At 35.1% G+C, this 22,758-nt stretch overlaps 1 protein-coding gene across 1 annotated transcript; it reads left to right on the forward strand.

Moving 5' to 3' along the window:
- Nucleotides 1-17,265, forward strand: MAB21L4 (mab-21 like 4). The gene is made up of 5 exons (XM_039320575.1): nt 1-615; nt 6,976-7,189; nt 11,380-11,533; nt 13,316-13,672; nt 15,739-17,265. The coding sequence occupies exons 1-5, from the start codon at nt 111-113 to the stop codon at nt 15,829-15,831; spliced, it is 1,323 nt and encodes a 440-aa protein (XP_039176509.1). The 5' UTR covers nt 1-110; the 3' UTR covers nt 15,832-17,265.
- The last annotated feature ends 5,493 nt before the right edge of the window (nt 17,266-22,758 follow it).

A 22,758-nucleotide genomic window follows, 5' to 3' on the forward strand; every position in this document is an offset into this window, starting at 1 on the left:
GCATATCATAGATTTTTCAGGGCTATACCAATGTTTTTGTCTGCTTCCAGAGCTACCTTGGGCAACAAGAGGATTTACAGGAGGAATTTCATCTCTGCCAACCTTCCATCATGGCAGAAAAGGTTTCTAACTGGCACAGCTATCTTCAGGTGATTCAGTCCCGTGAATATCAGAGAGTGCAGCATTTTCAGAAGGCAGAAAACATTTTGTTTATTGTACTGGAAAGAGTCAAGACAATGGATCCTAGATTTATAGTGGATTATTCAAGAAACCTGGAAGCCTTGGAATTTTCCCTCTCAGCTGCAGAAGATAAAGTTACCATGGAGGTTCCCTTACGTGTCAATGCCGAGGTTCTCCTGATGCAACTATGTACAGATGAACAAAGTAATTCTGAGAATGTTACTCATAGGAATTGCCAGATGCCAGGACCATGCTATTTAAGGGTACCCAAGCAAGAAACCAGCCTAGAAAACTGGACCAAAGAAGATGTGTTCAGTGCTGTGAAAGATGCTGATTCCAGGGGACATATTGTGCCAGGCAAAGTCCTTCATCTCCTGAAAGAACTGATAGTTGCTGCCATTGTTCACTGCAAACTCCAGAATCTTATTAAGCCAGGTACTGTTTCAGAGGTAAAGAGAGAACGACAGCAAACTATTTAAAATATTTAAAATCTTTTTTCAGGATTAGCATTGGAAAAGAGTGAGAGAATTGGAAGAATACAAGAGGCTAGATGTAAATCATTAATCAAACCAGCATGCTATCTTGTGAGGGTATATTAAAAAAAAAATCTAATGTATATGTTGTACTATTCTGTACCTCCAAGTGTGTATGATAAAATACACCAGAGAACCAGGATGAACAATTTAAGCTAGTATCCAATTAAAGTGTGCACTCACAAAAGGTTAGCATTTGTAGAATGCTGCTGCAACAGCATACACTCTTGTTCTAATATAATAAATGAGACAAGGTGATTAACATATTGCTGCTAAAAACAAAATAATAATAATAAATATTAACCGTAGACATTTGGGTAACTCGTAACTTCACTGTAGTAGAAATGAGTTCACAATGGCCAGTTTAATAAGGCTGAAGCTAAGCATTTAAAAAAAATTGCTTGCTATTGCTATAGAAAAGGAGATAAAATAAAAGAAAGAAGCCTTGATGGTATTCTCTCTTTTAAAAAAGAAGTATTACTTCTCTCATGGCATATTACAGACTTTCAACAGTGCTCCTAATTAAAGGATCCAGAAATTGTGCAAGCATTAGTAAAAGAACTGTGTCTGCTATACTAATTATCACTGACAATTCACTTTATTATATTATACATAAACCAATGAATCCATAATGTGGTTGATTTCATTTTTCCAATGAATACTCACTAAATGCTGACTTTGGGGGCTAGACTTGAAAGAAATTTGAAGATTATTTTGTATTTATTGATTTATTTAATTTTGTTCATGTCTATATAGTCCAGCAACCTAGATTCTGGGTAGTTTATGAACATCATAAATTTATTGCAAAGAAAATCCCAGCATGAATTAGCACAGTTTTCAAAATTATAGTAACATAGCAAGCACCTAGTGCTCAATTGCCATAAATTTGGGAAGCACCCACATTTTTTTCAGGCTTATATAGAAACTTGGAAACAAGCCCAGCTACATTAAGAATAGCAAAGTAGTGATGTTTGCAGGAATCCCAAAGAACTTCTTTTTGAGTCATTTCTGGAGAAGGCAAAGCCCTACACGTTGAACATTAATCAGAAATGCTTCATACCTCACTTTGGCATGGCACCTTTGTTATTCATTAAAGGAATGTGACATAAAAAAAAGTACCACTGCCTGACTTTAATGGGTGGATTTCTTAAAATGGTGGTATCTTTCTTTTTTTCAAGCTCTCACTGAAGCCTGAAAATGTACAGGTGCTCTTAATCAAATCAACTCAGATGGCTCTGTACTATTTATTTCTAATGGTGTATAATCTAAGGACAGTTCAGTAGGCTGGAAATGAGCATATATGTTGCTTTGCCCAAGTTGGCTTACTTTAAAATTTATAAGTAAATTTAACAGATGTTTTTACAGCTCTCATTTGCACTTATAATAGCCAAACTCGCACTGTGTTGTTATCCAGCCTCAAATTGTTAATGTGATACTATACTTTGCTTGGGATAAGTTTTTTCTTGCTTGAGGGACTTAGTTTCTGCTTGTTTTTAAGGGAATGCATTTTTCTCGTGTGATTGCTGATTTCCAATCTGCTTGATGCTGCTTGATGCTGTTACACCTTACAGCAATGTTTTCTCAGGTACTTGTATCAAGCCAGGAAGAATTACAGGAAATGATTTAAACTGAATCAGAGCAATTTACAGTAAAAAACATAAAAGCAGAGTAATAATCATAACCCAGCAAGAACCAAACATAAAGTAACAGTTACACCAAACAATTATAATCATTAATAAAACTCCAGAAAAATTGAAAAGTATTTGCTATTTGAAGAATATTTACATATATACTATATACATCTTCCAGGGCAGGATTTTAATTTATTTCTGATATAGAGGAAATACATTACTAAAAGACAAAACAGATTGCAGATTTCTATAATCTGAATATATCATTTACAGTATGTAAATGGTAGGCTATACAAAATTAAAAACAATTTAAAAATTTATAAAAATTGTGAAATAATAATTTTTATTACATAAGTGTATCTCAGCAGACTATGACCAGCTGACTTATTTTTCCTGTTCAATCCAGATTCTTATTATTAGCGGGCAGCTTCATGGCTGTGTTCTCCCTTAATACAATTCTTTAGCTTAAGCTGAGCATGGACAGACAGGAAAGATATTCAGAACTAAAGGGCCAGCACAGGGCTGGGATATATATACCTAGTCTCTATTCACTTCAGATCAGATTACAGAGTCATGGAACTGAAATAGGCTATTTACACCCAGCAGGTCTATGTCTCTACTCAGTGACCCAGTTTTAAGTACAGGTAGTCCTTGACTTTCAGCAGTTTCTTTAGTGCTGGTTAGAAGTTACAATGACACTGAAAAAAGTGACTTATGACCATTTTTCACACTTACAAACATTGCAGTATCCCCATGGACATGTTATTAAAATTCAGACACTTGGCAACTAACTCATATTATTCCAGTTGCAGCATCCTGGGGTCATGTGATCACCTTTTCTGACCCTCTGACAAGCAAAGTCAGTAGGGAAGCCAGATTGACTTAACAACCATGTTACTAATTTAACAACTGCAACGATCCACTTAATAACAGCAGCAAGAAAGGTTGTAAAATAAGGCAAAACTTATTTAACAACTGTCTCACTGAGAAACAGAAATTTTGGGCTCAGTTGTAGTCTTGAGGACTACTTGTATTTCAGGCTGTGTAATTATCTAACTATTATTCACATATATTTCATGAAAGCAGATTACCACCTCATGTCAATTGATATCACTGACAAGAGTTTTACTATTGGGATTCTCCATACCTCCACCACCTTTCATTTGGAATCCTATACTTTAAATCCACCATTCCATGTCTTGCACTCTGCTCTGATGGAGCACCTATCTTGATTTTCTTTTGTGTGTGATAACTTTTAAAGTAATTAAAGAGGGCCATAGATCTTTTTAGCTCTCTTCTCAAGGCTAAACAAACTAGGCTCCTTCAAGTTCTTTAGAAGACTTAGTTTCTAGGACATCCTAACAGCTCTTCTCTGAACCTATTTCAAGTTCCTAAAGTATATTGTGTATAACTGGATACAATACCATACTCAATGAAGTATCTGATCAAAACAAAGAAAGAAAGAAAGAAAGATGTGGAGCTGTTATTTCTCTAATTTAGAAACTATATTTCTGTGATGTAGACAAAAAATGTTCATTTGCCCTTTTGGCAGTGACGTCACACACTCACTTCATTTGCAATCAACTATAATTCTAAGACCTTTTTCACAAGTGTTAACATTAAGTCATTTCTCATTTTATTCCATGCATTTTATTGTGGAGAAGACTGCTAAGTAGCTCTGCCGTATATGTATATGTGTAAATTAATATACAGCTTAATATTGTTAAAGTTTATTGATAAATCTCATTATGATTGGCTCTAGAATCTGCCATACTTATCTTTGCTTTGTTCATTTTGAAAACAGTGACATTTGCTCCTCCAAATACATGACACTCCACATATCCTCCTTGCTTTTATCAAAGGCAATACATAAATGGTTTGAATAAGCTTTCCAATATTAAGAAGAACCAGAACCAAAACATAATGGTCCAGAGAAATTGAGCACAATGCTGAACACAGCGAGGAAGTGAAAAACTAAAGGGAAAGGAAATAAAACAAGGCATTGTTGCTTGGTCTGAATAGAGCATAGAATGTTGTAAACCTCACTCATTTTGTATTTAATTTATTATTCATATTAAAAATCATTTCGTATTATGGAAGTCTGGTGATAATAGGATAGAAGAAATGTGTCCAACTGAATTTGCCTGGTAGCCTTCACTTTTTGTCATGGTCTCTGAGGCTTGGGAGTGATGATCATTTGGTGGTGGTTCCCTTCTTAAAAGGAATGTTCCAGTTGGTAATGGTGGAGAAAGATTGAGACCTAGGCTCCTTTACTGTGGTGAGTTGTTGGGCTGAACATTCTCATAATAATTTATGAATGTTGGGAAGGTACATGTTGTTCAGAGTTATCAGAAAATTGAGTAGCATATAAATATTATAGGTAAAGTAAAGTAAATAAAGTAGTCCAGCCACATATTTTTCCTCAAGTTTTACTACACTATAAGATGTGAATACAACTATCCACTGGATACAGTGGTATCCTTGCAATATAAACCCAGAAATTGTTAGCACTATAATGGTTTAGATAAGTTAAACTTTAAAGGCAAGGAGAAATGTTTATATTAATGTTAAATATAATTTCTAAAATATTACTAAATATGGTTGTTTGAATTGTACAATCAAAACTATGAATGGTATTGTTAAAAATTGGCAAAATGTTTATTCATAGGTTTATATAGGAAAAGGCAGTATGTTCACTTATAAGATTATGAAGATTATGGATTCAGAGATAGGGCAGAAAAAGGCAATACAAATTTGTTATCTGCCCCACCCTTCTAATGGTATGCTGCTATTAGAAGACAAATGGAATAAACATTAAATTCTAAAAAAAAGAACTAACATGTTTGCATTATGCGAATAGACATAACAGGTACTGGTCTGAACAAGTTCCAAGCTCTTTCCCAACAATTAGCCGTTGATTTTTCATTGTTCAAATAAGAACTCCAACAACACATATGGGCTGTCAACACCCACTACTAGCTTTACTATGGATACTTATGTTGATTTCAAAACACTATTTAATTTTTTTTCTGCTCATTTTCTACAACTTGGTACCCTCTATGAATAGACTGTAATTCCTATCACCATCAGGTAGCAGAGTTATCTGTAGTAAGGGGAATTGTGTTCCTGTATCAGGAGGATGCTTGCTTGGAGCAAAAACAACTGAAATACTTTTTTTAAAAATTTCAAAACTGGGACAGGAATGAAAGAATTACAGTTCCAGAGACGCAAATTTATAAATCCATGTGTCCATTTCTAGAATTCTGATAAATAGAAAGCCAATCATCAGATACTTCAGACCTGTTAAAGCAAGCTACTTTTAGCTTGACTATTGGATAAGATGAGGGAAACTACCATGATACTTTCTTTTTGCAAAATTTAACCGTTATTACAGAATAAACTGCTATTACTTGCAAAGGTAATTTTATCCTTAAAATAGCTTTTATGTATTGGCCTTACTGTTGTCACAGTAATGTCAATAACTATATTGATTAAAATTTCTAAACAATGCGATACTTACAATGCAACTAATAACAAGAATCAGCGAAGGTCTCTCTTTTATACCACAGAAGTTTATTCTCCCCACTTTAATTTTCTTTGTTTAGATGTGAGAATACTTTGAAGTATGAATAGTGACATATAGGGAAGAGGGAGGTGTCACCTGTTTTCCTTGTTATGGAGGTCTTTTCTTTTATTATTACTTCTTTGTTCTACTGCCACCACTACACCTATTTTAGCTTTAGAAATTCTTTAAGACTCTAATAAAATGTAACTGGGTGGAATGTGGAAAAGCTATAAATAGCAAATACACTTGATTTACCTAGAAACCAAGGGACAGATGGAATTTTGTTAAATAATTAAACATTGTTTTAGTAAATATTCAATTATTTCCACGAAGTATAAATATTCCATTAATACTTACCTACCCTGGTCCACAAATTATTCCTAATATGTGCCCCAGACGGAGAGTTATTTTCAGGGGACATATAGCCCTGGCCCCCAGACTCATCCTTGCTTCTACCCCTGTCAAATCTCTGCTCTATTTTTTCCTTCTCTTGGAATATATTCTGGGAGATGACCTGACTTCACATCTTTTAATTGGAAATACCACATTGCAATCATTCCAGGAGTTGGTGGGGCAAATTATTTTACCAAGGTGTATAGAAAATTTGAGGGAAGGCAGGCTACTATTCAAAAATGCTAAAATACACAATCAGATTTAGGATGCAGTGTCTGATTCAGGCAAATCAGTAGAAAAAGCATATTTTTAAAGAATAGGTAGTCCTAACAATTTATGACATATAAGTACTTCATCTAGTTAGATAATATGGAGAATACTTTTACTGGCAAGGGTTTACTATTAAGTCACTCTGCAAACATAAAAAACTAATTCATATTGATTTTGATTTATTGTACCTAAGTTCTGCTGAACTCTTCATTAAGTGGAATCCTCCAATATTGCCCTCTTTGTGATTTAAGGCATTGCTTCCTGTTCATGCTTTTGGACAGAAGCATTATTTGCCAAAGATGCTGAGACCCAGGAGTTAAGATTCCTTCAAGATGCTGAAGTTGAGGACTAGTTTGCCATAGCCCTTTGACTTTCACTGTGTTTTTTTTTCACCTTAAATCAGGTGAACTTAGTGCTGAGAGGCTAAATGAAGACGGGATGCAGCTGCCTTTGTTGGTGTCCAGTGACTGGAAAACTATCTGCTTCAATATTATTCCAGTAATCAGGAGAAAGCAGGATACTCTGAACAACTGGCAAGAAAGAGGTTTCCCAAAAGGCAGTCTGAGCAAAGTCACGCAAGAAGCTGTTTTCATCCCTACCAGTTACCATCACTGGAGGTAAAACTGATGCTGTTATGAAAGCTAGTTTATGGGAAAAGTCCTATTTTTTAACATAAAGACCTCTTTCCAGATGCACTTCTAAGAAGATTCCTATGGTATAAGGCAGGGGTAGGCAACCTTGGCTCTTGTATGACTCGTGGACTTCAACTCCCAGAATTCCTGAGCCAGCCATGCTGAGGGGAAAGAGAGGTTTCCAAGTTGAGCCATGCTGGCTCAGGAATTCTGGGAGTTGAAGTCCACGAGTCATAAAAGAGCCAAGGTTGCCTACCCCTGGTATAGTGTAACAGAGGGAAAATGATAGATCATATACATGGCCTCCGGATCCCATTTCATACCTATTAACATATTATCATATTTTTACACCCAAGTTCATGAAGGCTGAAGATGTGCTTCTTTTTAAATTCAAGTATGAATGCAGTGGAGGTAATCTGCCTTCTTCTTGTGAATCTGAAATTTTCTGAGAAAAAATAAACAGGCTAGGTTGCCTTCCTTGGCAGATCAGAATTCCCAGCAGCATGGACTTACATATCAAAAATTTACATAGGAAATTTAGCTTTGTAAAATGCAAGAGAAATGTTTGTTCCTTCTGGGTTCATGTTATAAGGAACTGTAAGTATCCCCTAATGAAAAGACAAAACATTAGTTACATACAGTATGTCGGGGTTGCTTAGATGTAGACTCAATTATTTTAGAATAGAGTTTGGAGTAGAGCATTTTGTCCAAAATTCTATGATATTATCCTAGAGCAATGAGATTTCAAGGTTACAGGTCTCTCCAGACTTGTGCTTTCTAGTCCCTCGGAGCCCTCTTATAATAAAATTGTCAAAAATCAAAGGAATGGAAATCTATCATTTTGAGATGGGAAACACAATAAACATCCTATAACACCTGTAAGTTTAAAATAAATTATTTAAAACATTTAAAATCCAGAGGAAAAGTTAACATCCTGTCCCATTTATATCTCTGAGGTGTTCCTTCTACTTCTGCAGTTTTCATACTCTCCAAGAATATTAAGTATGGTTGCTGGCCACTAAAGTTTCTCACCTGTGAACTTTTCATAGTTGATATAAGGAACAGACAATACTATGTCAAAGAGTTGTTGGGCTACCCAAAACTTTGTTTGATGTTTATAGTTTAAAGCTGTCAAACAAAGTATTGCTGCAATTTTCTTAAGCAACTTGTTTAGGCATGATATGTACTATTATCTACTCATAAAATCTCTATAGATAGAAATCAAAGAGGTTGGCATCCGGAATAGATATAATCTGGTGTTGTCAGTAATTGCTGTGTTTTTCACAAAGGCATGCAGAGATTGTAAACACTTGTGCAGAGATCAGGTTCTAATAGTTCTGTGGGACTCATTCTTACTGCCATCTGAGCTCCAAATTCTACTGGTAATTTGATCAGTCCCAAAATGGAAGCTTAAATCTCAAAACTTCTCCACTTGTTTGTCTTGCTTGCTTCATGGCATAGTTTTAGGTATGGGCTTCTGAGTACTAAAAACAGACCAAATTTTTTATTTATTCCTACATGCCTATATAGATGGTCCTCGCTTAAAGACCACTCATTTAGCAACGTTTAAACTTATGATGATACTATGAATGAGTGGTACTAATAACCAGACATTGTACTTATGATGGTCGCAGTCTCTCCATGATCACGATTACTAATTGTGACCCTTTTTTGCTGGCTTTCTATAAGCAAAGTCAATGGGTGAGTTAGCAGGAGATCACACATGAAGTTGTGCTTAACAACAGCAACAAAAAATGCTGGAATTTCCATCACCAAGAACCATACTCATGTGATGTCATACAACTGTGTTGCTTAGTGACAACAATACTGGTCCTACTTACCATCATTAAGGGAGGACTACCCGTAATGCCCTAATTCTTTTGACACTAGGCATTTACACAATAGAAAACATCAAATATAAATAACAAAATTTCAAATGCAGCACAGATCCATTGTTAACTCTAAAAGCTCATTGGAATAAGATTTTTATTATCTTACGAAATGCCTGGCAAATTCAGGGCTTCTCTTATTTCAAGAGGTAAGGTATTGTATAGTGTGAAGCTGCTACAACCAGGAAGACATGCTTTTGGATTCCAATCTACTGAGCTTCACAGGGAGTGGGACATAAAGCAGTACTTCGCAGTATGAACATAGAGGGCAAACTCATTTTGGCCAAAATACACTTCTGAAAATTCATAGGTTCAAATAACACCTTGGTCGCAGTGTGTATTGGTAACCAGTACAGTGATCTCAACATAGGTCAGCAATATGACACTGATACCTTGCCATCAGCAATTGAACTATAGTTAATATGAATCAACTACAGCTTCCAAGTTGTTTTCAAAGGAACCACCTTGTAAAGTGTGTTATAGTAGTCTAAATATGAAGAGATGGGAAACTGAGTTGCTGTTGCAACAGCATCCCAGTTTGAGAAAGCCACCAACTGACATACCAGGTGAAGCTGGGAAAAGGTCCTCTTGGGTAGGAAGATAAGATACTGATGCATCAGTGACAAACTGCACTGTATCTTCTACAGGAACTGTATCTTCTATACAACAATTGGCTGTATAGCCAGAGCACTTAAAAAATAGTTTTAGGTATATGATTGGCAATTGTTTAGATTTTAGGGGTAATCTAATATACCATTCTATCAGAGAGTTGCCATTCTGGTCCATATTCTAACCATAGTAAAAATGAATTTAACAGTTGACTGTTTTTATATTGGGATTATTTATGACCAATAAAAGCTCTTTGCAAATATTTAAAGGCAGATCCATCAAGGTCATCAACATAAGGTAGCCAGCTATGTTTAATATTTGTACAGATTATATTTTTTTCTCAGTCTTTCTATGACATATAATAATCTATATGTAATCTTGAGAAGAGGACAATTGGTGTCAACTAATTTACTACAGGACATATTTAGCACAATTAATAATAAAGATCTAGTTTAGAAGTCTTTAGAAATCACTCTGAAGAAAGGGTTTACAATTTGGTCAATTCGAAAAATTATTTATCTGCAATTATTGTTCTGCCATAGTGGAAAATTGTAATTTAAATTTAAATATTTATATAATGCAGTGCCAGAATGAACCTTCATTGAAATATTGAATTTTGTTACAGCCGAATTCCACTTTCCTAGTTACGTTTAAGTTTTATTTTACAAAATAATTATCTCTTTTTGGTATATAAATAAGGCATCCCTCAGAGAGACTTCAGAAGCAAAGCAGAAAACCTATTTGATCTGGCCAGAACAGATGTGTAGTACACAATAGGTGGGAAAGTCTTGCTTGCATTTGAGATCACACAACTATCAAGAGGTTGACAACAAAATGAGGGACGCTAAAGATTTGCTAATGTTACCTATGGGTTGATTTTACTTGTTACATATCTGCAAATGAGGGAGTGCCTGAAATATCTACATACTTGCAATAAAAATAGCATATAAAATGATAGCGCTGGCTACAGTCAATATAGTATGTGATAGGGAAATGTTACTGAACCTGACTATCCCACCCTTGACCTGCCTAGGTGTTCCATAGTATATATGTGGAATCCTATTCACTTGTTAGTGCAAATATTTACCATGAAAACTGAGAGGATAAACCAATGCATTATGAAATAGAAACATTTTGGACTCTAAATACATATGCACATGTACATATATGTTTTCCTTCCTAGGAGGAAACATATGATTATATTATATTCTGATTGCAAATGTGTACAAGAATGTTTTAATGTTGTTTGTACAGAAATCTGTATAGTTTAAAATGTGGGAACTATGCAAGGAACTGATTTTTGTGAAGTGATCTTTGTCATGTATGTTCAGCTTAGAAACAGTGCATCTTCCTTGAGAATCACAAAAACTGTCAATGGTCTCCACAGTTCTTAGGTCCCTAAAAACAACTAGGAAGTCCTTGGCTCTATGGATATTCAATTACATTCTTAGCATTTCATTACCTTTGCTAGTTGGAGTGTTAGGAAGTGGAGAGTCGCCTTGTTTTAGGTGGCCATGTCCTCAAGAAATCAGTTTGAAATATTAATATGCATGTTGATTTCTCCAGTAACTCTCAGCATGGATATTAATATGAATTGTGGATGAATGAATCCTACAATGAAGCAGACTGAAGTCTGAAATAAAGTGTTAACTTCTAATTGCATATTTCTTTTGTTAGCTATTCCACCAATTGTCCCATCTCAAAACTTGTTCAAACTGTAAGCACCCTAAAGGGATATCGCCTGGACAGTCTCTGTCTTCTTGATCAAATCAACCATGAGTATTGGAGAGAGAAAGGGAAGGAAAAAGGACTCACATTTCAACATTTGAAGGTTGGTGGGATTTTTTTTCAGGAGTGCAAAACTTAATTTTGGTTCAAATAGATAACTATTAATATAGTAGTTCAAGCATTATTATATACTTGGCAAACACAGAAAAGATAACAGAATGATCAGCAGTCTCCCCCCATCCCTGAAGCCTCCTGATATATTGGGCATCAACTTTCTGAATCAAAGGAACCATTTAGGCAGCATCTTTAAGGGGAGGAGGTAGGGAAAGTACTTATGTAAAGGCAGAAAATAGGAAAGCTTCTCTTTATAGATATGTATAGATTTATATATATCTTCTCTAGTTCTGATTGGCAGAGGAGGCTACTAGGGAATGCCATAGAGTACTGGAGATCAGGACTAGTAAGTCCCACTTATGTCCTTATGCTTCATATAGTAATTGAACAAAGATTAAATATGGCTTAAACAAATTGCTGAATATTGTGTAAATTAAACATGATTGCAAATCAGTAAGAGGGAGCAATTCTGAAATATTCTGTACATTTGCTTTCACTCAATGCAGGGCTAGAGTTTTTACAAACTTAGCAGAATTTCAAATGCTGCTAGGGCAGTTTGAATTTCATGTTTTGGATGTGATCCATTCCTTACCACTGCAGGTTAGAAAAGATGGGAGTAGCAAAACGTGTTTTACAAAAATCTGGGTTTGTGCATAGAATGTAGCTTAATCATTGCACCTTTTGAATTTAAGTTAGCTATATGTTCATTCCAGAAATGAGGCCAATTTCAGAATGAACTGAAGTAAGATTTATGATTTATTTTTGTTCAGCTTTGTTTATGAATTCTGTTATTAATTGGACAATAGTTTATTAAGTTTATCTTGTTTGCCTTAACTTTGTGAATGGCTTTTAAAAAAAACTTCCAGTACCTGCATTTTCTTTTTAATTGCAACTTAAGCTTAGGAAACATCAAAGAAGCAACTTACTTCAATGCACTATTCCCCACACCATTTACCCAGGGAACTGTACTACACTTCCCAAAACAATGTCTAGTAGTTCAAACAAAATCTTTGCTGTGTGGTACATATATTTTACTGCGAAATGTAGATTAAGCAGGCTCAAAAAATCAGCTCCCTCATAAGTAAACCAATGCACTATGAATCTGATGGCAATGCCCATTTTGTTCTCTGAATTTGTGGATATCTAATCCAAACTCTAAGAGATTTGCTCTCCAATGGGATTTTCCCATGCATTTTACCAGGAAACATAGATAAGGTGGGCTTGAAATATTCAGCACCGTCCTTGAAATATTCAGCACACACTACAAGCGATATCCATTTTGCTCTCTGAATTAATGGAGACCTAACCCTAAGTCAATTTGCCCTCCAATGGAATTTCCCAAGTATTTCACCAGGAAACGTAGATAAGGTAGGCTCAAAGTCAGTGTCCTCCTAACTGTACCAATGTGTTACAAATTCATTGGCGATGTCCATTTTGCTCTCCGAATTCACGGTGACCTAATCATAACTCTAAGTGGATTTGCCCCCAAATGAGATTTTCCCATGTATTTGATCAGGAAACGTAGGTAAGGCTGCTGCTACAACAGCAGCATTCCCAGCTTGTCTGTAAGTTCAACTTTTTAAACAAGGTTTCATAGCTTGTTTTCTGCAGATAAGTGCCTCTGATCATCTATAGAGTTTTTTTTACATGACAATGGCTATCTTGCCTCTCTTGTTCAATGTAAAATGAACAATAATAATATGTTTGGTTTTACATATATTTGAAAGGCGTTTTTGCACTGCATTTAGTAATTATTTTTACTTCTTCCTAGATGTTATTGCTGTGGGCTACTCATTTTTTCTCTTCCTCTGAAGACTGGCTGAGTCTGGAAGGATCAGTATATCGTCTGCTGGTGATCTTACTCTGTTGCTTGGTGACCAAAGATCTTCCCCATTTTTTATATCCAGAGCAAAATCTGTTCAATAATGATAGTCTGGACCTAAGTGCTTTGTACCCCAAAGTGGAAAGCTTTGCCATAAGTCCTAAGCATTTCCTAAAGTTTAATTTCACCCAAAGAGAAGGCAAGAAATTCCATCAGAAGGATAATGGTCTCAAAGCTTTATTTCATCTCCCAGCTGAAAACAGAGACTACTGGGATACTGCCTTTTTTGATATGCTGCTTAGCAAGGTAATTAGTTATAAATACAAGGTTTAAAATTTATAATTTGATCTTTTTCCTATCTGTAAGATCTTAGGATTTTCCCAAGCAAAATTACTTTTGTTAGAAACACCTTATCAGACCAAAAGACACAAAAGGGAATTTTCTGCGTACATCTCTTTAGATATACTGTAATTGAAGTTTAAATAGAAGTGAAGCTTTTCTATCTTCATATATGTAATTTTCACTACAAATACAATATAGTACATTTTTGTTAGCATTCACTGATAGCTGAGCTAAGCCTTTACTTTGCATCCTATAAGTATATGGATAGTTTTCTTTTTAATGGGGCATTCTACAGCTTACTCAGTATTATTTCAGCACTCTCCTCGATTATATCCTCTAATAAGGGCCTCTGATGAGCTTAAATCGCCTTTGATAAAACTTTACTCAAAAGCAATAATACACTTGTGTTTACAAGTAAGGAGCCCTGAGAGTTAGAGATAATTTCTAAAGAGACATTCATGTTTATTTATTTATCAATTTAGGCAGCACCTATCTTACTATCTATTCTAAATGACTCTGGGTAGTTTACAGATTCAACCTGTTTGGGAGCAAAGAAGGAATTTGAATCTGTTTTGGAGGGAGATCTTGAGCCAGTCAGCTACCAGTGCAAGGCTGCCTACCTTCTGTCAGTCACATGGAAAAAGCACAATCTAACCCCTCAATTTAACCTCAACAGCAAAGCTACTTGTTGTTGCTGCAGCGTAGTCTGAGAGAGAATACCTGTCATGTGATGGTCCTGCCAAATCTGCACTGTGGCAGCCCCAAGCAATCTTTGCTGCAGCGGCTAAATTGAGATGGCAAACTTGTGCGGTGCTCCTTGCAAGTCACAAACCCAGAGTGTTGTGGTTTCATTTATTATTATTTTGTTTTAAAATGCAATGTTATCTATTTTATTGTATTTTTATTTTGTTAAACATTTCCCAGTTGCATCTTAATTTGGTTTAACACCTTTGTTCTGGACCTATCGTTTTTAAGGGTGCTACCTGTTTTTCATTGGGCTTCTACCTAGCCCTAAGGTTTTTTTTTCCAGTTAATGCCAATTTAACAAAAAAAAAATACTACTTTTCTTTCCTTGAGTTATTACTTTATTGTTTTAAAGTCAAGTATGAAGTACTGTTTTTAGCCTTTTAACTATGACTTGGTAGATTTACTAAAGAAAAAAACCCACCAAATCTTACAGCAGAAAAGTTGATTGCTCAAATAAAGAAAAACAGTTCTTCCCACTGAGAAATCAACAATATTTTATATATCAAGCATTATGCAGAGGATATAAATTATATGCTATTGAAGATCGTTGCTAATAAGTTATTAAAGATCTACAGCCAGCCAGCCACAGAGCACAAAAGAAAATAAAACAGATTGGGCAAAACATACAGCAGTGTTTGATATGACAATACAGCAGTGCCTAATAAGACTGAGGACAAATATAAACCAATGTGGGTGTGAGAACAGAAACATTAGGGAGCATCATCCCAATAGAATCTAAAATCTAGAGTGAGAGGTGTGTAATAATAATATACTGCCGCACTGATAAGTTGTGCAAGTCTAGCAAGGTTCTTGTGTACATATGCAAGAAAAAATGAAGTAGTCTAAGGAAGAACAACTACAAAGCCATTAAATATGGATGCATTTAGCAAAAAAGAAGCTGGTTTTTTTGTAAATCTTGTCCACAATACTGCCAACCATTGTGAGAAACAATTACTGACAAATTAACCATTCCATTAAATAAGTATGGAAATTGAATCCATCCTAATTATAGAATAACTTGATGACGCAATATGCATGAGATTTTGCTGTTTTTGTCAGAATGAGTAGTGTCGTGGTGTTACATTGCATACTTTGGCCCTTTAGGATGTGCCTGTGACACCACAGCACACAAAGAGATCAGGACTTATAACACCACATGGCAATGCTGCTTTTGTTAGTCTCCTTACCTTGGCAGCCTGTTGGATCTGAACAGTTCCTTAAAAGCCAGTTCTACAGTGATGACCATGTTACTTGATATAGGTTGACTTTTTTTTTTTTTCCAGTTTCAGGCATATCAGGTTAAAGACACACAACGGATTTCTGCTATGTCAAGTATCTTATCAAAGATTAAGAAAATGGTCCATAACCAGAGTTGAAAATTCTGTCTTTCCTGCCTGGATGAATATGCTTTATATTTAGCTTATTTGTTGTGATCAAGCATCATTTCTGATACTGTGAGTTTCTTGCTCAAGAAAATAAAGCACATATAGCATATCACTCTACAGCAGCGGTTCTCAACCTATGGGTCGCGACCCCATTTGGGGTCGATCGACCATTTTTCGGGGGTCGCCAAAGAAGGCGATCCGCCATTTTCTCCCCTCAGGGGGCGGCGCCCCCATGCGTGCGGCGCCGTGCATGTGCAGAACGTTTGTGTGACGGGGGTCGCCGTCACACAAACGTTGAGAACCACTGCTCTACAGTATATAAAGGTAGCACTTGTTGAATTCAATTTCACTACTAAGAATGATGGTCCAATTTGTAACTACTATCTTTTATACAGTAAGTAAAATATATACAGTGGTCTTAATTCTCTGTCTGCATACTGTTTATCAGAGATTTATAATCTGGTGTCTTTCAAACTTTAGAAAGAATAAACAGAACTCTTCCAAAAGTTGCTACCAGATAGTAATTGTGAATATGATAGCAATAATTATTAAATGCATGCAGAGTAATCCTATTAATCTACTTAATGTAACTTAAAATTAGTATCATTTTTGTCCAGGTCTCTCACAGTTTTTCTTTTTGTTCCCCATTCACCACTACAGAATGGAGCTAGTATACTCCCTGATAGTATGCTCCTATATTAGAAGAAAATATTAAGATATTCTGAGTCTCTTTAGAAAATGCCAATGTTCAGAACTAATACAGGAAAAAAACAATTTAAAAAGGAAGTAAAATTGTATTTATAGCTTTTTCAGTGCTCAGGTATATGTGGACAGTACAGTATGTTATTGTTGCAGATTTCCTCTGATCCTTCGTTTCTGAAGGCTGAAAACCTGATGAAAAACATATCTAGCGTAAGAACTTCTGGTCATCTATTGCCTTAGTAGGAAATTCAGCAGTTTTTTGTTCACTGTCCTCCCTTACTGATGATTGGTAGTACATCTATGAATTTAAAACTGCACATTTTGTGAACATGTTTGTATAAATGTACATATGCATACATCTATGAAAACCTGGATGTTAATCTGGAAAACCCTGTTTCCCATGCAGCCCTTGGAGCCAAAATGGCTGCCATCTGTATTGTAGAATGTGGTCTTTTGTGAAGAGCATACTTACAAAGCAATGCTAGATGCTATATAATATTAATTATAGCCATATAATGTATCTGTATTCTTTCTGCATAGGAAGAATTTATGAAGTAACAAAATTATAGCATATCTTTTTGTATGATTATACCTAAAGGTATATATGTTTATGGCGCTGCCATGTAGTCACTGTTATTTTTAATTCCATGTTATGTATATTAATTCATATATGTGAGAAAAATAATAATGTAATACAATTCTATATAAAAACTTGCTATCTGATTCTGGTATCATACATTATTTTTTCCCAGTGTATGGCTCAGTTTTATTCTAATCACACTGTAAATATATCATTTACTAATGGAACCAACGTAATTTCAATACAATACATAATATATATAATCAGGGCTTTTTTTTGTCATAGAATGAACAGAATGGTGTTCCAGCATCTCTTTTCAACAGATTTTCAACTTCCACAGAAACACTAGTGAAGGTGGCTCTTCACTCAGCTCATGCTGCTTTGGCGCATGGGTTAGTCCTGGGGCACGACTCATGTGCTTGCACCATCAGACTCGGATGCTGTCTCCTGAGGGGAGGGGAGCATCCCTCGGAGGCAGCACACACTGCCCCCCCCCGAGAAACATTTGAAGAAAAAAAAATTAAGAAAAGTAATTCCTTCAACGGCCAAAAGGTGAGAGGCAGCACAAAAGCGCTGTGTAGTCCACCTAGAGATTCGACGGCAGGAAGCGACGGTGAAAGGGTGAGGGAGCACTTCCTGTCTCTGACCCACTGTGGAGGAGGAGAAGGAGGAGGAGCAGAGGTGTGAGGGTGGATAGCGACTCCCTTTCACAGCCAGAAGGTTGCTGTGCATGCTGACTATGCCATAAGTGGCGCCACCACTTCTTACTTAGAGCCACCAAAATGCAGGAGAACCGAGACACTGTCCCCTCGGCATGCACGGGCTGTGCTATTCCCTCTGTTGGCTTTCGAAAGCCAACAGGAATTGCCTGGACCTGGTTGTTGAAAGCTGTCTCTGCCCCTCCAAGTGCTCCAAGGGATCCAGCCAGCAAACACTGCGCATCAAAGTTGTCTGCAGCAAAGGCGAGTTGGTGGAATCTTTGCATCCCCCCCTGCTGCCCAACCGCACCATCTTGTGAGTAAGAGAGGACTGGGGGTGGGAGGTGGGGGGAGCAGCACTTAATTCTGCGTAGATTTGGGTCTAAAAAGAACTGCAAGGGGAACCCTCAGGTGGCATCTGCTGCATTTGCAGGTGAAACATGGATTAAGTATTATTGGTTTCAGACAAACCCAGTTCCAAGACAAAGGGCTTAAGGGTTGTGTAGCCCTTAATGTTTACACCGCCTTTTGCAGGATTTGTTGGGAGGTGGTCACTGCTGGGCTTGTGATTGGTCACTGCATGCTGAGTGCTTACTGAGGGTGGCAACCGTTGTTTCGATACACAATTGATGTGTGTGGGTTTGTATACAGTGATTGACTACATGCAAAAGGTAAATAATTTATTTTAAAAAATCATTGGTGAATTTTTTTTTAATTTTTAGTGTAAAAGTGTGACCCCAAATTTAAAAATGAAAAAAATTACTAATTACTTCTCAACCACCGGTCCTGCTAATAAAAAGGCCAGAATATTAACAGACACAATGACAGAACACACAGAAATAATGATGCCTGTTGATATTTCTGAATCTGATCTTGAGAAGCAATGCCAAACTACAAATGACTGGCCGGACTGCTGGACCTATGATCAAAAAAATGATTTTTGCTTGAAAAATGAATGGTTCTGTGTTTACAAAATGAAAGTTGGCTGTATGCCTTGTAGAAAAGTTGGAACTCTTGGAATTGAAATAAAATTGGAATGAAACTTTCCAAACAATGGACCAACAACAAGATAACCTATTCTGGCAAAGATAGGAAGCAATAGTTGAGCTCGCGTCCAAAAAATTTTTTGATCACAGAGAATCTGCTGCACATAAAGCAGCATTAAAAATAGTTGCTGAAAGCGAAAAAATGACTCTTGAGAATGTTGTTTTAACCTCATTATTTCATGAAAAAAATAATAACTGCAAAGGAATATCAATCATTCCATCATTTTGAAACTGAAATTGATCTTCAAGAACTGAACTGAGTTGAAATGGGTCATATTCTTCATTCTACAAATGTGTGTATTAACACTGATAATCATATAAGTCAAGAAATGAGAAAAACTGTAGTTAAAGAAATTGTTCAATCCAATAATAAAATTTCATTGATAACTGATGAATCAACCACAATAAGAAAAAAAACTACCCTAATAGTATATGTTCAATGCTGTATCAAAAGTGTTGGAATGAATTCACCGATAAATTTGTTTTTGGATTTGGCAGAACTTGAAAAAGAAACAGCAGAAGCAGTATTTGATTCTTTACTCCAATGTTTTCACTCTTTTTTTTTTTCAAAGATAATTTTTATTAAATTTTGACATTTTACAAAAAACAAAACAATCTTCCCCCCAACCTCCCCAACCCTCCCATTCCCTCCCCTGACCTTCCCAGAGCTGGATATAGGCTTAATTAAAATTTCATCAAAAAATCTTAAAAAAAAAAATAAATATAAACCATAAATAAATCTAACATTAGTTAAAAATCTAAATATATTAATTAGAAAAATTATAAAATAATTAACAATAGTATATGTATAAAGAAAACATGAATACAAAAAATAAATGTTTAAAAAAGAGAAAAATGAAAAAAAGGAAAAAAGAAGAACAAAGAAAGAAAAAAACCCCAAATATTCCATTTTAAATATAAATTGTTAAAAAACTAAATAATATTTTTTATATCTAACTTATGTTGTATAAAATCTATCCATTTTTTCCATACCGCAACATACTTCTCTTGCGATTGATTCTTCAAGAAAGCTGAAATCTTTGCCATTTCCGCCAAATAAGAAACTTTAAGAAACCACTCTTGCAAAGTAGGCAAATATTCCTTCTTCCAACATTGCCCTACTAACAACCTTGCGGCTGTAATTACATTTAACATCAGTGTAGTCTCCTTAGTATCACAATCAATAACGATACCTAACAAAAACAATTGTGGGGTAAATTTTACCCTCCTTCTAAAAATTCTTTGAATATTCCACCATATCTTAATCCAAAAGGCTTTTATGTTTTTACACGACCACCAAATATGATAATAAGTAGCATCCAAGCATCCACATCTCCAACATTTAGGCTGTAAGTCAGGATACATACGAGACAGTTTTTGTGGATCAAGGTGCCATCTGTAAAACATTTTATAAAAATTCTCCCTTAAATTCTGGGCTTGTGTAAATTTGACATTTCTCACCCAAATAGTTTCCCAAGTATCTAATAAGACTGGTTCACCAAAATTTTGTGCCCATTTAATCATACATTCTTTAACTAATTCTGCTTCTGAATCCAATTCTATTAACACCCCATAAACTCTCTTAATGTGAGTTCGTCTTTGATCTTTTACTTGTTTAAAAAAATTCTCATCTTCTCTAAGCAAACCCACATTACAATCTACCTTCCATCTATCCACAATTTGTCTATACTGAAACCATGAATATATAATATTTTCTTGTGCTAAATCTTCCAAAGATTTTAACTGCCAATTTTTACCATCCCATCTAAGTAATTGTGCATAAGAAACACTATCCATCTTAACTTCTCTCCTTATCCCCTCTATCGCATGCCATGGTATGGCCCATAATGGAATTTTAGAATCAGTTCTATAATATTTCCTCCAAACCTGAAATAAAGAAATCCTTATAATATGAGATTTAAAAACCCTATCAACCTTTTTATTAAAAATTAAATAGGCATGCCATCCAAAAAGTAAGTCCCAACCCTCCAAGAGGAGTATTTCTACATTTGTTAAATTAACCCAATCACTAATTAATGTTAAAACCACAGCATCATAATACAATTTCAAATTCGGTACCTTGAGTCCACCTCTCTCACGAGTATCTTGTATGATTTTAAGTTTCACTCTTGGCTTTTTCCCTGCCCAGATAAATTTGTTGATACCTTTCTGCCATTCATTTAAATTAACCTCATTCTTTAAAATAGGTATTATTTGAAATAAAAAAAGAAACTTTGGCAGAACATTCATTTTAATCACCACAATTCTTCCAGAAGAGATAATTGCAACTTCTCCCAATTTTTCAAATCTCTTTGTATCTTGACCCACAGCCTTTCTTAATTATTTTTATACAATTTTGCATTAGAGACAGATAAAGTAACCCCCAAATATTTTACCTTGTCAACAACCTCAAAATCTGTCAAATTAACCAAAGTCTGCTTATCGAGATTAGTCATGTTTTTGGGTAATATTTTAGTCTTATTATTATTAATTTTAAAACCCGAGACCCATCCATATTGATGTATCAATTGTAATAACTCTACTACAGAATAAATAGGTTGTGATAAGGTAACCACCAAGTCATCTGCAAAGGCTCTTAATTTATATTCTTTTTTATTAACTTCTATTCCTTTTATTTGCTGTGATTCTCGAATTTTAATCAACAATATTTCCAAGGTTAAAACAAACAGCAATGGTGACAATGGACATCCCTGTCTAGTCCCTTTTTCTATTGTAAAAACCTCTGACAAACCCCCATTAACTATAAGTTGTGCCGTTTGTTTTTGATAAATAAGACCAAGAGCTTGTAAAATTTTTCCTCCAAAGTTCATTTTCTCAATTAATCTTAACATAAATTGCCAATTCAATTGATCAAAAGCTTTTTCAGCATCTAAAAATATCAATCCTGCAGAAACTTGATTATTTTTATCTAAATATTCTAATAAATTAATGATTTGTCTAACATTATTCTTCATATACCTTCCAGTTATAAAACCTGTTTGGTCTGTGTGTATAACATGATGCAAAACCCTCATAAGCCTATTGGCTAAAATTTTCGCAAAAATCTTATAGTCTACATTCAAAAGAGATATAGGTCTGTAGTTCTTTGGTAAAATAAGGTCTTGATCTTCTTTTGGAATTAAAGATATAAAGGCTCTACCCCATGACGGGGGAATCTCTAAGCCCTGTAATATATTATTAAAAAGTTCACTTAAAGGTTGAACCATCTCTTGTATCAAAGTTTTATAATAAATAGATGTCAAGCCATCCGTACCCGGTGCTTTACCTAATTTTAATTCTTTAATCACCATCTCAATTTCCTCATTAGTAATCAAACCATTAATTTCTTGTTTCTGCTCTTCTGTTAGTTTAGGGAAGTTGGCTTCGTTTAAATAATTATCTATATCTGAAACCTGTACTTTGGTACTCTTATATAATTTTTGGTAATAATCTAAAAAAGATTTCTTAATCAACTCCTTCTGATAAACCAATTTACCATTATAATTTATTTTATCTATAATTCTCTGTCTCTGTTTCTTTCTCAATTGATATGCCAACCATCTCCCTGGTTTGTTAGCATTACAAAATGTATTTTGTTTCATATACAATAAATTAGTTGCAGTTTGATCAGCCATCAACATATTAAATTGTGATTTAAGCATTTTTATAGATTCTTTAACCTTCTCATCTGTAGGATTTAGAATCAAAGTTTTTTCTTTTAATTTAATCTCATTTTCCAATTCCTTACGTTTCTGAATCTGCTTCTGTCTGTGAGCATTATTAATTTGTATCAAAATCCCTCGCATAAAGGCTTTACCTGCATCCCATACCATAGACATTGAAGTTCCCTTATGCATATTTAAAACAAAATAATCCTTTAAATGCTCCTTTA

The sequence above is a fragment of the Crotalus tigris genome, unplaced genomic scaffold (genome assembly GCF_016545835.1).
Source record: "Crotalus tigris isolate CLP2741 ecotype Arizona unplaced genomic scaffold, ASM1654583v1 scf7180000023658.1318691, whole genome shotgun sequence".
In the NCBI taxonomy this organism is placed as follows: Eukaryota; Metazoa; Chordata; class Lepidosauria; order Squamata; family Viperidae; genus Crotalus; species Crotalus tigris.

Excerpts from the sequence above, each read along its gene's own strand:
- MAB21L4 (XM_039320575.1), top strand. The coding sequence starts at position 111 with ATGGCAGAAAAGGTTTCTAACTGGCACAGCTATCTTCAGGTGATTCAG. Across the intron at positions 616-6,975 it reads CCAGAATCTTATTAAGCCAG|GTGAACTTAGTGCTGAGAGG; the intron begins GTACTGTTTCAG and ends ACCTTAAATCAG. Across the intron at positions 7,190-11,379 it reads ACCAGTTACCATCACTGGAG|CTATTCCACCAATTGTCCCA; the intron begins GTAAAACTGATG and ends TTCTTTTGTTAG.